Raw genomic sequence first — 14210 nt, 5'->3', positions numbered from 1 at the left:
GCCCGTTCCCGCCCCTCAGTCCCGCCCAGCGCAGGTGCTACGGACTATCCAGTGAAGTGGTTCTCATCCTTCTGATCCTCATCAGTGTCATTTTATCTTTTCGCAAACTGCTCATCCATAGCATCTCCACTTCCATTTTCGTTTGTTTTCCGATCTGTGGGAAACTAGATTGTTGGCTTTTTATTATTGATTCGGAAAAGCTCTTTGTATAAGAGTCCTCTCTGACAGTGAGGGTTCCCCTCACCCTCATGCATTTTTTTCCCCGCGGTCGATGTATTAACATCCTCACTGGCATGTGTTCACAGAGCTCTGGGAGGCTGTGGGCAGGGCTGGGCGAGAGCCACCTGGACCCCAATCCCACCTTCCGCCAATTCGATGTCGTTATTAGTGCCTTTTTTGGAGAAAAAGATTTGTAAGCAGGAACAGCGGGATTCCGCCTTAGGCAGTCCTGCCGGGTCCTGGAGCTCTTCAGTCCGTCCCTCAACAGAAGCGTGCGGGAGCCTTGACAGAACCAGGCCTGCGCCAGAAGCTGGAGTCCCGCTTGCCACCCTGGGAACAGGGGCGCTCCCCCCGCCCCCGACCCCCGCCTAGAAAGAGATGTGAACGCGCCCTCCCGCCTAGATGCCGCCACAGCCACGGTTGTAGAACCCTAAAGCCACTTGAAGGGGCGGGGCCAGGGGCGGGGTTGGCCTGCAGGAAGTTCTCCTGGCGCAAGGGCTCCTGGGATAGGAAGTAGGGCGCACGTTGAGGTCTGGCGGTCATGTCGGCGGCGCTCAGCCGCAAGCGGTGAGTTGAGGCTCCTATCCAGCCTTCCGGCGGGTGCTTACGTCCAAAGGGGCTCCCCTTGCGCATCTGTGTGTTCCTGGGGAGGCCGGACTGGGCACCCCGGGCTGGCGGGGAGTCGTGACTCCAACCGCATGGCCCGCAGGCGCCTTGAGGAGCTGACGGTGGACGAGTTTCTGGCCTCAGGCTTTGATTCCGAGTCCGAATCGGAGCCCGAAGGAGCCCCTGAGGCGGAGACGCAGGCGGTGCGCGCGACAGCCCGGGGCCCGGATGGGCCAGGTGGGAGTCCCTTGGCCAGGTGAGTGGGAGCATCCTTCGTGGGCTGTGTGTAAGCCGAACCCTCTTAATCTTAAATCTTCTGGCCTGCCCTACCAGAAGTGTGCTTACCACTCTTGCGGCTAAGGACTTGTGACTCCTCCCCCCAGACCCTTCGGCTTATTTATTCCTCCATCGGTATTTACGAGGCGTCTGTTTTGTGCCAAGTCATCCAGATGATGGGCCAACGTTGGAGGATAGTCTTCTTTTCTGGCCTCGGAGAGCTTACCCGGCCTTGGATAAACCACAGTGTGTAGGGTGGTAGAAGCGAAAAGTGCTGCAGACAAGAAGGAAAAGCAGAAGGGGATAAAGGAATAGGGATCCTAGCTGGGAGCGCTTGTGGCAGCGTTCACTGGAATGGATAAAACTGTTTAAGGAGGTGATAATTTAGCAAAACCTGAGGGAGTAAACTGCAGCAGTAGGGGAAGAATGGCAGCAGGAACAGAAAAGGTCCTGCAGTGCGAGTGCTCACTTAGAGGTGAGCACGGCTGTGACAGAAATGAGGGGGAAAGTAGCAGGTGGTGAATCGGGAGACATGATGATGGGCGCGGTCTTGTAGACTTTTTACCTGCCTCTCAATACAGCCGGAAGTTAACTCAGGGTTTTGAGTAGTGATGTAATGTCATGTAACTAGTAACAAAATGGGTCCCTTAGGTTGCTGTACTAAGAGCAGCTGTAAGGGGCAGGGATGGACAAGGAAATTGAGAGATGTTGCTGGCTGGAGAGGAGTCATGAAAATTTTGAAAGTGTTGATGGTGAGATCTCAGATTGCATGCTCAATGTGAGTCAGAGAGGGTTTACCTTTCACCTAAGTACCTGGAAAGGGGGAGTTTTCAACAACTGAGGTGTTGTTCAGTCGCTAATTCACGTCTGATTCTTCTGCCACCCTGTGGACTGTAACCCACCAGACTCCTCGGTCCATGAGATTTGTCAGGCAAGAATACTGGAGTGGGTTCTCCAAGAGCAAGGTGTGGGCAGAGCAAGTTTGGAGGAAGCCCAAGTTCAGCGTCATATGTGTTGGGATTGAAACAAGTGCATTGAAACATGTAGAGAGACTGTTGAGTGTATGAGTTTGGGTTTTGGAGGGAGAGAGATCTACTGAAAACTTAGTCTGTGGGAATCCCCCTGCCTTGGTTGTTGGCAGTTGCTATGGAGGGAGCAGACTAAACCTCCTAGATTCTCTGAGGAGGACAGGAAGCCTCATTCCCCCACCCCCCCACCCAACCCCTCTCCCCTCGGCCTTGGTTGTGGCTGCCAATCAGACTTGAAGACCCCCGCCTTCTCAGTCGGCGTAAAGGTGGTGCGTCTGAGCACAAGGACCAGCTCTCTCGGCTGAAGGACAAAGACCCCGAGTTCTACAAGTTCCTGCAGGAGAATGACCAGAGCCTGCTGAACTTTAGTGATTCAGACAGCTCTGAGGATGAAGAGGAGCAGCTTCACTCCCTGCCGAACATGCTGGAAGTGAGGCCCTATGCAAAGTTGGTGGGGGACAGGGACATATTTGTGGCCTCTGCATCTCATGCAGCCCGACCCCCTGTGTTTGGCTCAGGAAGCAAGTGAAGAGGAGGAGGAGGACGGGGTCCCCAGAGGATCTGAGGGGAAGAGGAGAGATTCTGTCCCTGTGACCCTTGCCATGGTTGAGAAATGGAAGCAGGCAGCAAAGGTGAGAAGTGGTGAGGGTGGGGGGCAGCTGACCCCCGCTTCCCCGAGTCTGCCCTTGCTTCATTTCAGTGATTTGGGGTTGTGCAGGTGGGAGGAGCCCTTCTGTGAGCCCTGACACTGGAGTCCCATTCAGCATGAGAGAATCTCAGTTTCCCTTGCGTGCTAGGAGGGCTCAGGACTTCATTCTCTCCTTCATTCAGAAACTAGGGCTTCTGCCGGTACCCTTCTTCTCAGTTTTTCTCCAGGGCTCCCTAAAGTCCACTGTGGGGAGGATGTGGTTTCTGTGTCTTTGTTAGTTGGTGGAGGCAGGGCCATTTTGAGGGCCTTGCAGTGGTTTCTGCAGGGAAAAGAAAGGACAGAAAGGGAGAACTCCAGATACTACTTGGAGCTACTCATTGTTCAGATCCGAGACTCTCCACCCCTCCCCTGTGGCCCTTCCAGGAGGATTCTGGACTTTCTTTGTTCCCTACATGTGGCTGAGTAACACTGCTCCCACCTCTGCTCTTGGTCTGAAGACATGGGTGAGGGATGCCTTTCTTTCAAGGCAATTCCTGGAGCTCCAACTAGCTGCCTTTTGCTTTGCCAAGCACAACTGACTGCACCCCCAACATCTGGGTCCTTCTGCCCCTTTAGCAGCACCTTACACCAAAGCTGTTCCATGAAGTTGTGCAGGCGTTCCGAGCGGCCGTGGCCACCACCCAAGGAGACGAGGAAGGCGCTGAGACCAGCAAATTCCAGGTCACGGACAGTGCTGGTGAGCTGGGGCAAGGGGACCAGGGATACAGGCTCTCTCTTTGATCCTTTGTTCTGAGAATGGCATCTCTGGATCCCTCATTGCAGTGTTCAATGCTCTGGTCACCTTCTGCATCAGAGATCTTTTTGGCTGTCTCCAGAAGCTATTGTTTGGAAAAGCCCCAAAAGACAGCAGCAGGTAAGAGGGAAGAGGATGGCACAGGGATGTGCTCAGGGCCCTGCACTGCGAAGAGCAGTGGCGCTGGGACCTAGTGGCCCCACCTGGCCCAGAAGGATGTTGAGGACAGAGCCAGGCCCTTTTCAGGGCTCTTGACAGAGGCTGGACACTCGGGGCCCTGTGGGGGTAGTTCTGTCCTTCCTCCTCCCTGCCCAGATTCCTTAAGAGCTACAGAGTGTGTGCTTGGCTTTGGTCCCCCATCTTCTTGGGTCAGGATTCTCTCTTTTTTTCTTTGGACTAATCAGTCTCGCCTACTCTCCTTGGTTTTTTCTCTGTGGCATGCGTGTTGGTGCATGCTTGCGTGTGTGTGTGTTTGTCTAGGCAGGGGCCTCATCCATTCTGGTTCCAGACCTTGACTTCCATATTAGAGGTTGCTTGAGCAGTGAATGCTGTGGAAGGGCTTCAGAGGGGAGAGATGAGTAGCTGACATGGCAGGTTGTGGGTTACACTGGGGCTCAGAGGAGTCTGGGATACTCCAGGGAGAGGTCTTGCTGTGACCATCTCAAGGGGAGGTGGGGGAGGCCAGGATTCGGAGATGGGAATACCTAGGTCTTGTGGGGGGGGGGGGGCTGGACTGATGGCTCAGGAAGGCGCAGCCATGTGGAGGTGGCTCTCTCTGAGGGGACCAGGGAAGCTGATAGACTGGTGAAGGTGGAGGCAGCGAGTGAGTGGGCAGTAAACATGCAGTACAGGTGGTGCTGGGTGTGGGCTCCCATGGGGGCCGCTACCCTACGCAGAGCAGCCTCCATGGAGGATGGCGGGTCCTGGAGGAGGTGTCGCCACCTCCTCGGTTGTGGCTTCAGGTGCCCAGTAGCTGGCATCAGCCAGCAGACTTTCAGGGGCCCCTGTCCTTTGTTCTTTCACGTGCTTTAGCAGATAGAATAAATACCTACATGCTGAGTTCTATGAGTGTTGAGGGATGATGCTTTTGAGAAACTTCCAGAAGTATCCGCCACTGTTGCTGAAATTAATTTGTAAGTGGCTTGGTTTCTCTAAAGTGTGTGTGACCCAGGGAGTTTCCTAGTGGTCTAAGTGATTAGGATTCTGCACTTTCACTGCCATGGCTCAGGTTCAGTCTCTGGTCAAGAGACAAAGATCTTGTAAGCCAGTGCTCCCAACCTTTTTGGCACCAGGGATGGGTTTCACGGAAGACAGTTTTTCCATGGAGTGGGGTGGGAGTATGGTTCAGGCAAGAATTCAAGCGATGGGGAGCACAAATGAAGCTTAGATCACTCGCCCACCGCTTACCTGCTATGAGGCCTGGTTCCTAACAGGCCATGGACCAATAGTGGTCCATGGTCCAGGGATTGAGGATCCCTCCCAAAAGCCATGAGGAGTGGCCAACAACAAGACAAAAGAGTGGCCCAAAGGAAGCCAGCTTGTGGTTGTGGTTTGTGATGCCTGGGTCAGACCTGGGACTGTAGAATGGGTGCCTCAGCCATGTGGGAGCTAGAGGCCAGAGGTCTATCTGGAGATTCTGGGGGAAGTGGCTGGCTTCAGCTCAGACAGGGAGGACGTTTAACCCTCTGGCCATGTGGTGGGGGTTTGAGGCTTGATGGTACCCTGCCTGAGGCATAGCTTGGGGCCACCCTTGAAAGAGTGCTAGTATGTCTCTTGTGTCTGTCCAGCTGGAAGAGCCCCTGAACATCTCATGGGGAAGATGAGGGGGCGGTGTGTCTCTCTACAGGGCCCACGTGCCCTTATGCTTTGGACACTGGCCTCTGCCTCCTGGTGGCCTCCTGAGCTGAGGGGTGCCATTTCTCTACAGGGTGCTGCAGCCGTCCAGTAGCCCGCTGTGGGCCAAGCTCCGGCTGGATGTCAAGGCTTACCTGAGCTCCGTCATCCAGGTGCAGTGCTGGGAGGTGGGGCCTACCAGTCACATGGGGGTCTGGCTACTCACACCCTGGGCCTCGCTGACCTCTCCTTCCTCCCCAGCTGGTGGCCTGCGTGGCAGAGGTGACAGTGGCAGCAGCCGTCCTCCAGCACGTGGGCAGCTCTGTGCCCTACTACCTGACCTTTCCCAAGCAGTGCCGCATGCTGCTAAAGGTGTGCTGGGGCGGGCACTGCTGGCCGGTGTACAGGTGGCACTTGTGCTGCCCCATGGGGTTCTGTGTGAGCACACACAGGGTAGCAGAGCCCAGTCACTCGAGGGTGGGCTGCCCTGGGGGTGGGCCAGCTTTCTGTCACCCCGTGCATACATGTGTGGGTGACAGGTCCATTTTCACTGTGCGGCCTTCAGGAGGGGTGGCATGCTGTGTTTTTGCTCCTCCTTGATGGAGCTCTATCTTCTGGCTCCCCCGGGCGCTGTGGGAAGGGCTGCCTCTGCTTGGGCTCTGGGAGGCCAGGGCAGGTGATGACAGCTTGCCTCCGCAGAGGATGGTGGTCCTGTGGAGCACTGGTGAGGAGACACTGCGGGTGCTGGCCTTCGTGGTCCTCGTCAAGGTCTGCCGGCACAAGAAGGATGTCTTCCTGAGCCCTGTCCTCAAGGTAGCGGTGCCCCCACGTCTTCCCTCGGGGTCTGGGTTGAAAGTCTTGACCTGAGGGCTGCGCAGGCTGCCTTTGTGGTTGGGGCTCTTCACAAGCCAAGGGCATTGTGGCTCCTTGCCTGATCCCATGGTTATTCATGCTGCAGCTCTCCTTCCTGGGTCCCAGGACTCCCAGTGAGACCCTTCCCCTCTGCGCTGCCGACCCTTCTCAGGGCTGGTGGACTCAAGGAGCAGGACCATGCTGAGGAGAGGGGTCTGTGGCATACGTGTCTGGGCTGTGGTTCCTGCTGAGGCCAGCTCTGAGGGAAAGGCCCTGGTATCTAGAGGGGGCTTAGAGCCGCGTGTTGGGAGCACAGGGCACCAGGAGTTCAGAGGTAGCTCTGACTGAGGTGTTTCCGGCAGCAAATGTATATCACGTACGTGAGGAACTGCAAGTTCACCTCTCCCAGCACCCTGCCCCTCATCAACTTCATGCAGCGGACCCTGACGGAGCTGCTGGCTCTGGACACCAGCGTGGCCTACCAGCACGCCTTCCTCTACATCCGCCAGCTCGCCATCCACTTGCGCAACGCCATGACAACACGCAGGAAGGTGTGCAGGAGTGGAGCCTGAGCCTCGTGGGAGAGACAGCTCAGCCCCTTGGCGGGGCAGGGGCCTTGCTGGTGGGGGCTGTGGAGTAGATAGAGGGGACCCAGGGACTGACCGAGTGGATTTCTCTGGCAGGAGACATACCAGTCAGTGTACAACTGGCAGTTCGTGCACTGCCTCTACCTGTGGTGCCGCGCCCTCAGCACCATCTGCCCCAGTGAAGCTCTGCAGCCCTTGATCTACCCACTAGCCCAGGTTGTCATCGGCTGCATCAAGTGAGTCGGGGATGGGTGAGGCCACCCTGAGGGCTGAAGGAGGGAGGAGCCAGGGTTACATAGGTGTCCTGGAGGGTCACGGCTAGGGTTACACGGGGCCTTCTGGGGACAAGGATACAGGAGGCTGTCCTGGAGGTCAGGATAGGGTTGGGTCACCCAAGGAGGCATCCGGGAAGGCCAGGAGCAGCTGATTTTCCAGGAGGGTCTTGCCAGTGCCCCGGGTGACTAGGGCCTCCAGGGTGTGGTGCTATGACTTGGCAGCACCTGAGGAAGGTCTGGGGTTAGGCTGTCTGTGGCCTTGAGCCTACGTTCCAAAATCCTTGTCAGCTGGGCTTTCTGGTTGCCTGTGACCTTAGTTGAGGATGCAGCACACACATACATTTTGGGGTCATAAGGCAGAGGAGGTGGTGTGCAGTCTGAAGGGAATTTGGGCTTATTTGCCCAGGCCTCTTGCACAGAGCAGATTTGGTGTGATGGGCTACAGTATGCATATGAATATTCAGTGTTGGTCTCTGGGAGCAGAAACTGGAGGAGCCATGTGTGGCCAGGAGAGGGCATCGTTGACCTCCTGAAGGGAAGAAAGAAAGGTTTTCACCAGAGGCTTCCACTACCCCACCATGTCACGCCTTGAAATGAAATTGAGTTGATAGTCAGGGAGGATGTGTCCTGGTGTAACTGAGTAAGGACGCAGGTCCTCACAACTTTGGTGGGGGCCTTTTACTCTGCCCTTACTTGTCCGAGGCAGGCATGGCCACTGGCCCTGCCAGGGAAAAGCCCTTCCTGAGATTGGAGCCCAGTGGGTGGGGAGAGGTTGTGGCAGCTGGGCCAGGAGGGTCTCTGAGGCTGGGCCTTTGTTTACTCCCTCCTTCCCATGTGCCCAGGTTGGTCCCCACGGCCCGCTTTTACCCGCTGCGCATGCACTGCGTGCGCGCCCTGACACTGCTCTCGGAGAGCACGGGCACCTTCATCCCAGTGCTGCCCTTCATCCTTGAGGTGAGCCTGTGCCCAAGGTTGCAGGGGGGAGGTGCCTCCTATCACATGTGGCCCAATCACCCGTCACCTTGGTACCGGTGTCCTGAGTGCTGGCTCCTCACCCATAGCATATGGGTATGACATAGCACATAGGTGTTGTGAGGGCATTGCTCTGCATGAAGCCTGCCTGTAAGTACTCTGCGTGGTGGGCAAGAGTGGCACTACAGGTGAGGACAGCTGCTCTGCAGGGCTGGCCGGAGAGCGCTGGTTTTAAGTCACAGACTTGGGTTGATCTGGGTGTTTGCCAGTATCACAGAGGCAGAGCTGCGCCAGAAGCCCGTTAATTCCAAAACTGTTTTCCTGTGCTTGTCTCTGTGCATATGCATCTGTGTGTACACGTGTGCACACAGCTCAGGTCAGGAAAGGCTTCTGTCCAAACGCTAGAGACCGGGGCCAGGCTGTGGGGGTGCAGTTGTGGGTGAGGAAATTGCAGTGATGGTGATCCCGGGCTGGAGGGACCCTTCTTTGTCTCCAAACACTGGTTCTCAAGGTTTTCTGGCCCATTTGAGGAGGAGGGCAACAGCAGTACAGGAAGGTCCTGCCCTGGTCCTACTCCCTCAGCCAGGGACCTGCTCTGTGGCAGAGGGACTCTGGGGGACCAGAAATCTGGAACTCGAGCTGATGGGGGGAAAGGCTGTGTTTGGGGGCCGAAGGGCTGGCACTGCGTCTGGCCACTTGTCCTTGGTTTTAAGAAGGGTCTCCAGGGACCCAGGGTCCCGTCGTGTGCAGGCGGGGCTGACAGGTCCTTGGGACAGATTTTCCAGCAGGTTGACTTCAACAGGAGGCCGGGGCGTATAAGCTCCAGGCCCATCAACTTCGCTGTGATCCTGAAGCTGTCCAAGGTCAACCTGCAGGAGAAGGCATATCGGGTGAGCCCAGCCTCCGGGAGGGGTCTGGGAATGCCCTGGGCAGGGTCATGGCAGGATGTTGGAGGGCACTGTGTGTGGGGTGCCTGGAGGCAGATAAGTGTGGACAGGAGAAGGCTCACTGCCCTCCAGAGTTGAACCTTGTGGGCCTCCTGGGGTTGGGGGAGCCTGGTGAGCCTGAGCCCCCATCTGCCCTGATGCTGACTGCTCCCTCACTGCCTCAGGATGGCCTGGTGGAGCAGCTATATGACCTCACCCTGGAGTACCTGCATAGTCAGGCTCACAGCATCGCATTCCCTGAGCTGGTGCTGCCCGCTGTCCTTCAGGTGTGTGCCCGCTGCCTCCCGCCTGGATCCTTGCATGGGCCCAGACCCCTGAGCAGACCAGTCTGTCTCCTAATGGGCTAGCTCCTCTCACGTGGGGCTGGAGTGGGACTTTGCAGTCCTAGCCACACGGGATGAGTGGCAGAGCCTGGCCATTGTGGTGTCTCTGCTGACACTGCCTGGCAGCTAGATCCCTGGGGCGCATCCCTGGGTGTGGAGCCTGAGGAGTGGGCTGGCATGGGTGCACAACGAGGACCCCAGGACCTGCCAGTGCCTCTCCACCCTGCCACAGCCCAGGGTCCAGAGCAGCCATGAGGTTGCCTGGAGGTGCTGGGGTTGAGCAGGCTGGACTTGGCCCCCCAGCTCTGGGTTGGGCTAGCCTGAATGCATGCTTTTGCAGGTGCTCCTGGGCTGGGTGATGCAACAGGAGAGGTTTGAGGTGGGAGGAAGCCCTGGCTGTCCACCTCAGCTTTTCTTCAGGCAATACTTAGGGGGGTGGGGGATCCTCCCTCCCTGAAGCCCCTTCTAGGCCACTTGGAGATCTGTTTACCCTCAGCCTAGGTACTTCCTATCTCAGGGAAGCTTGTACCTGTCTGGGCCTGGTGGTGAGTGGGGCGGGGCTGCCCACACATAGTGTGTGTGCACCTGCTGTGTCTGAGTCCCAGGGATCGTGGTCTAGAAAAGGGTCAGCAAATGTTTTTGGTAAAAAGTCAGATGGTAAATATTTTAGGCTTTTGCAGTCACATGGTTTCTTAAAACTGCTCAACTTTCCCACAGAAGGAAGGACAAAAAAACCCATAGAAATGCATGAACAAATGCGCCAGTACAGCTTTATTTACAGAGACAGGCAGTGGGTGGGATCCATGCTGGAGAGTAGATCCATGCTGTCCCCGCCACTGCCCACCCTTCCACCTGGCCCCTAGGCTTGGTGCGCATTCTCCCATCAGCCTTGCATAGGCCCCCAGGGGCTGGGCTATAGAGGTCACACAGCAACCCCCCCGCCCATGTGCACCAGGGCTCCCGTCACAGGAGTGTCCCCCAGGCCTGAAACACAGGAACCCATGACACTGCCCCACCCCTGCCTGTCTGCGGTCACTGCACACAGGGTACAGAACAGCCTTGTGCTTGGAGCTAGGCTGAGCCTCTTTCTTCTGCAGCTGAAATCCTTCCTCCGGGAGTGCAAGGTGGCCAACTACTGCCGTCAGGTGCGCCAGCTGCTTGAGAAGGTGCAGGAGAACGCAGAGCACATCCGCAGCGGCCGCCAGAGAGTCTCCTTCAGCGTGTCTGATCAGCGTGCAGTGGTCAGCTGGGGCCAGAGCCCAGGCCCAGGGGCCCCAGTCAGTGTATAGCTGGTGTATGGGAGTTTGGCTAGGGTGGGACATGACCCTGGACTTCTGCACAGGATGCCTGGGAGAAGCGAACTCGAGAGGAGGGGACCCCGCTTACCAAGTACTACAGCCAGTGGCGAAAGCTGAGGGACCGCGAGATTCAGCTGGAGATCAGTGGCAAAGAACGAGTATGGCGGGGGTTCCGGGATGTGAGCTTGGCTGGGAGGATGTCAGCGGGGGTCGGTGGGTGCTGCCCCCAGCTGCCGCTGCTCTGACAGAGCAGATGGTGGGCAGGGCCAGGTAGAGTCTGGGCACTTCTCCTGTGACCCCTAGGAGGAAAGGCCCCAGGGCTGTGCTGGGGCAGAGCATCTGCTGCCCCTTCTCAGGCCTGATGGGCTGGGACTTTTGGGGGGTGAGTTCTGGGCTGACCTTGTCATGTGGGCCAGCTGTGGACCATCAGGGAGGGACGGGAAGAGCTCTAGCTCTGTCTTTGGGTCTGATCCTGAGCAGTGGGTGTGGATGGTGTGACCTGAGGGGATGGCTTTGTGCCAAGTGATGTGGCTGTCTGCAGCTATGCCCTGGTATCAAGTGTGGGCTGCCATCTGTTCTGGGGGTGATGGCTGAAACTGGGGGCAACAGGAAGGTTGGAGTTTCAGTGGCACTTAGTGACCTCCTTACTGGCCTGGTGAGACCGCTGTCCAGGAATCCTACCCAGTGATGCTGATCAATTGTCCCAAAAGTGGCCAGGCAGGGTCCTTGCGTGGAGGGTAGGCTGGAGGCTAGAGGAGGGGTGTTTGGGGGGAGGAGGGAGCAGGACTGGGTCTGGGTAAAGCCATCAGTGGGAATGTGAGTTGGGCTCTGGCTGTGGTGGGTGAGCTACCACCCTCACCTGCTGCTCTTGGTCCCCGTCCTTCCAGCTGGAAGATTTGAACTTCCCAGAGGTAAAGCGCCGCAAGGTGGGGGACAGGAAGGATGAGGACAGGGCAGAATTCAAGGACCTCTTCGATCTGGATAGTGATGAGGAGGAGGATGATGCCCCGGACTTCACAAAGAGAGGTTTGGCCTGAGTGAGCTTTAGCTTGTGCTGGGGACATGGGAGCAGGTGGGCCTAGCAGGCTTCCCACCTCATGGAACCAGAGGAAGGGAGCTTGTCGTCACCCTTCTGTCCCTCCTGCCATGTGGCTGGCTCTGAGGTGGGGGCCCTCCTGGAATTCAAACGCGGGCCCCTAAGCCTTGTGTCACCCCCTCCCACCACAACTTTCTGGGGACAGTTCTGGGTCCTCTCAAGTTGAACAAAGGAGACCTAAGGGAAGATGTGGTACAAGGCTGTGCCCCTAGTCCCCTTGCTGCTTTAGCGGCCACCTCTGTGCATTTGCTGGTGGGTCCACTCCCATGGGCTCTTGTGCTTGGTTCCCAGGGATGCCTGGGTCCCCAAGAGCTTGGCAGAAAGTGGAGGAGGAGGAGGACGACGATAGCAGTAGTAGCAGCGGGGAGGAGGAAGTCAGCAAGTCAGAGGGTAAGTGGTTCCCAGAATGAGGGCTGCTATGGTTTTTGAGCCCATCTGTCTGGAGCCCAGGGCTGCCTTGGGGGATCTTGTGGGTGGGCAGAGCCATTGGCTCTAAGCTGGGCCCACACCCCTCCCTGGGGACACCGGTCCAGCTGCTCCATCCTGGCTGGCTCTGGCAGCCGGCAAGAGCAGCAGCGATAAATTAATTAGTGCTGTGATTAATTAGTGATGAGTAACCTCTGAGGCTGGCTTCTTCCTGATAAAGCAGAATTTATGTAGCTGTGCTCTCTCCCTGCAGATGAAAGCCCAGACACAGAGGCGGGGCTGGACCCCCAGGAGCTGTGGCAGCTGGCCCAGGGGCCAGAGGACGAGCTGCAGGATCTACAACTCTCTGAGGAGGACTGAGGACTGCCCATCTAGAGTCTTGCGGGGGCTGCTGTACAGTGTTCCCGCCTCCCCAGGCAGTCAGGCGTGCTGCTGCTCCACTGGGGCTGAGCCCAGAGGCCCTGAGGTTAGCGCCCCTGCAGGGTGAAAGGGCAGTAGATGGTGGACAGGCCTTTATTTTTACAACATAAAAGACCAGAAAGTACCAAATACCGTCCAATTCCTGGAGCTGCGTCTGTAAACCATCACGGGGCCCGCTTCCCACCACAGCCCATGGTGGCAGGTGGGAATGCACCTACCCGGTGAGGCGAGCTGACACAGCCATTCGGTGGGGTGGGGCCAGCGCCACGTGCCTCTGTGGCTTCTTGGTCTCTGGCTTATCTGCAGCTCCTGGGATGCAGAGTACCGACCCCCAGGGTCTGCACCAGGCTCTGCAGTCACCCCCAGAGTCTGTGGAAACTGAATGTCATGTGTTTAAAATTGTTTTTTGCATCCAGAACAAAAAGGGGATAAGCTGTGGGGGGAGGGGCCTTTGCCTGGGAGCAGCTGGCATGAAGGCCTGGGTCTGACACCAGCTCAGCACAGAGGCTGGGAAGGGTCCGCAGGCCCTGGGAGCAGAGCCATGGTTCCATTCTCTTGCTTGGGTGAAGCGCGGCTGGCTGGGGGGTGCGCCCCCCCATAGGGGGAGGGGGCCAATGCTGGGGACAGGGGCTGCTCCCCTGAGCTGAGCTCCCGCTCAGAAGCCCGCACCGTCGGTGGCTGCAGTGGCAGAGCCACGGGGAAGCTGGCCATGTAGAAGACGCGGCCCAGGCGCTTGGCCACCTGTGGAGAGACGGCCCAATGGGGCCTGTGAGGCTGCTGGTGTGCAGCCACACGCAGAACCTCCCTGCTGCCCCTTCGCTGTCTGGAGACCACTGCCCCCTTCAGGTGCTCACCTGGGCCCGGATCTTGAGAGCAGGCCCCAGCTTCAGCCCCATGGTGGTCAGGAGGTGTTCTTCTGTCAGCAGGGGCAGGGTCTCCCCGTCAATACCCTGTTCTCTGAAAACCTGGGGGTGGGGGTAGGGGCGGCACAGTATTAGGGCCTGAGTGCTGGAGCTATGTGTCCTAGGGTGGCCTCGGCTCTCCAGAGAAAGCAGAGCCAAGAGAAGCTGGTGGTGCAAATTGGGGAAAACGTCAGGAGAAAGAAAACTCTCCTCTGTTGGGCATGTGCCCATGCTGGAGGCAGAAGCACTGACAAGGGGAGGAGGAGCATTCACCAGTACCTCCCTTGCCGCCCCCATCTTTGAGAAGTCTGGGGTGGGCAGCACAGCAGGGGAATGAGGGGGCTCAGAACCATCCTGGGCAGGTGCCCCCTCACCGGTGCATATTCTCCACAGCCAGACAGGCCCCCCACAAAGCTGCAGACGTCGTCCACTGTCCACTTGCTGACGTCTTCAGGGGCTGTGGCCTCCTCCCCATCCATGAAGAGGCCCCCCATGGTGCCTGAGTTGGGGAAGAGGGTGTTACTAGGACTCTGGCCAGCTCTCTTCTATGACCCCACCCCTGTCTGCTGACCTTTGCTCTCCCTAATTATTCAGAAATGTTGGATTGATGACTGAAAGGAACTTTTCTCTCCATGAAGACCCTCCCTGAGACCCTGGGTGGGACTTAGGGGGACTGGGTTTCCTTCCACCCCATGGAAAGATCTGAAG

At 57.6% G+C, this 14210-nt stretch overlaps 2 protein-coding genes across 9 annotated transcripts in view; one reads left to right on the top strand and one right to left on the bottom strand.

The window, feature by feature from the left end:
* The first annotated feature begins 746 nt into the window (after positions 1–746).
* Positions 747–12729, top strand: NOC2L (NOC2 like nucleolar associated transcriptional repressor). 5 transcript variants are annotated; one of them, XM_081488134.1, is made up of 19 exons: positions 747–786; positions 929–1081; positions 2385–2559; positions 2648–2761; positions 3397–3514; positions 3601–3691; positions 5499–5577; positions 5666–5776; positions 6104–6217; positions 6619–6807; positions 6940–7079; positions 7961–8072; positions 8867–8980; positions 9202–9303; positions 10458–10601; positions 10703–10816; positions 11546–11684; positions 12046–12144; positions 12434–12729. In XM_081488134.1, the coding sequence occupies exons 1-19, from the start codon at positions 761–763 to the stop codon at positions 12538–12540; spliced, it is 2241 nt and encodes a 746-aa protein (XP_081344260.1). In that variant the 5' UTR covers positions 747–760; the 3' UTR covers positions 12541–12729. The 5 variants fall into 5 exon arrangements, with proteins under 5 accessions (XP_081344260.1, XP_081344259.1, XP_081344258.1 ...); XM_081488133.1 differs by having other exon boundaries at positions 3394–3514; XM_081488132.1 differs by having other exon boundaries at positions 2361–2559.
* The window catches only part of SAMD11 (sterile alpha motif domain containing 11), a 22777-nt gene continuing 18671 nt past the window's right edge, over positions 10105–14210 (bottom strand). For 3 of the 4 annotated variants that reach the window (XM_081488129.1, XM_081488127.1, XM_081488128.1), the window contains 3 exons: positions 13877–14001; positions 13455–13565; positions 12680–13341 (listed from right to left, as the gene is read on the bottom strand). In XM_081488129.1, the coding sequence (XP_081344255.1) occupies positions 13096–13341; positions 13455–13565; positions 13877–14001 (482 nt within the window). In that variant the 3' untranslated portion in view covers positions 12680–13095. Of the gene's footprint in view, positions 10958–12679; positions 13342–13454; positions 13566–13876; positions 14002–14210 lie in introns of those variants that run through there. The other variant, XR_014053146.1, reaches the window with a different exon arrangement.

Source organism: Giraffa tippelskirchi, chromosome 5 (genome assembly GCF_054371585.1).
Source record: "Giraffa tippelskirchi isolate mGirTip1 chromosome 5, T2T-mGirTip1v1.2.pri, whole genome shotgun sequence".
Classification (NCBI taxonomy): Eukaryota; Metazoa; Chordata; class Mammalia; order Artiodactyla; family Giraffidae; genus Giraffa; species Giraffa tippelskirchi.
This window is presented reverse-complemented; position numbering and strand designations above follow the sequence as displayed.

What these genes read in the sequence shown, in the direction of transcription:
- NOC2L (XM_081488130.1), top strand. Translation starts at nt 761, where the DNA reads ATGTCGGCGGCGCTCAGCCGCAAGCG. An exon ending in ACCTGAGCTCCGTCATCCAG is followed by an intron (nt 5,578 to 5,665) that starts GTGCAGTGCTGG and finishes CTTCCTCCCCAG; the next exon opens with CTGGTGGCCTGCGTGGCAGA. An exon ending in GGAAGTCAGCAAGTCAGAGG is followed by an intron (nt 12,145 to 12,433) that starts GTAAGTGGTTCC and finishes CTCTCCCTGCAG; the next exon opens with ATGAAAGCCCAGACACAGAG.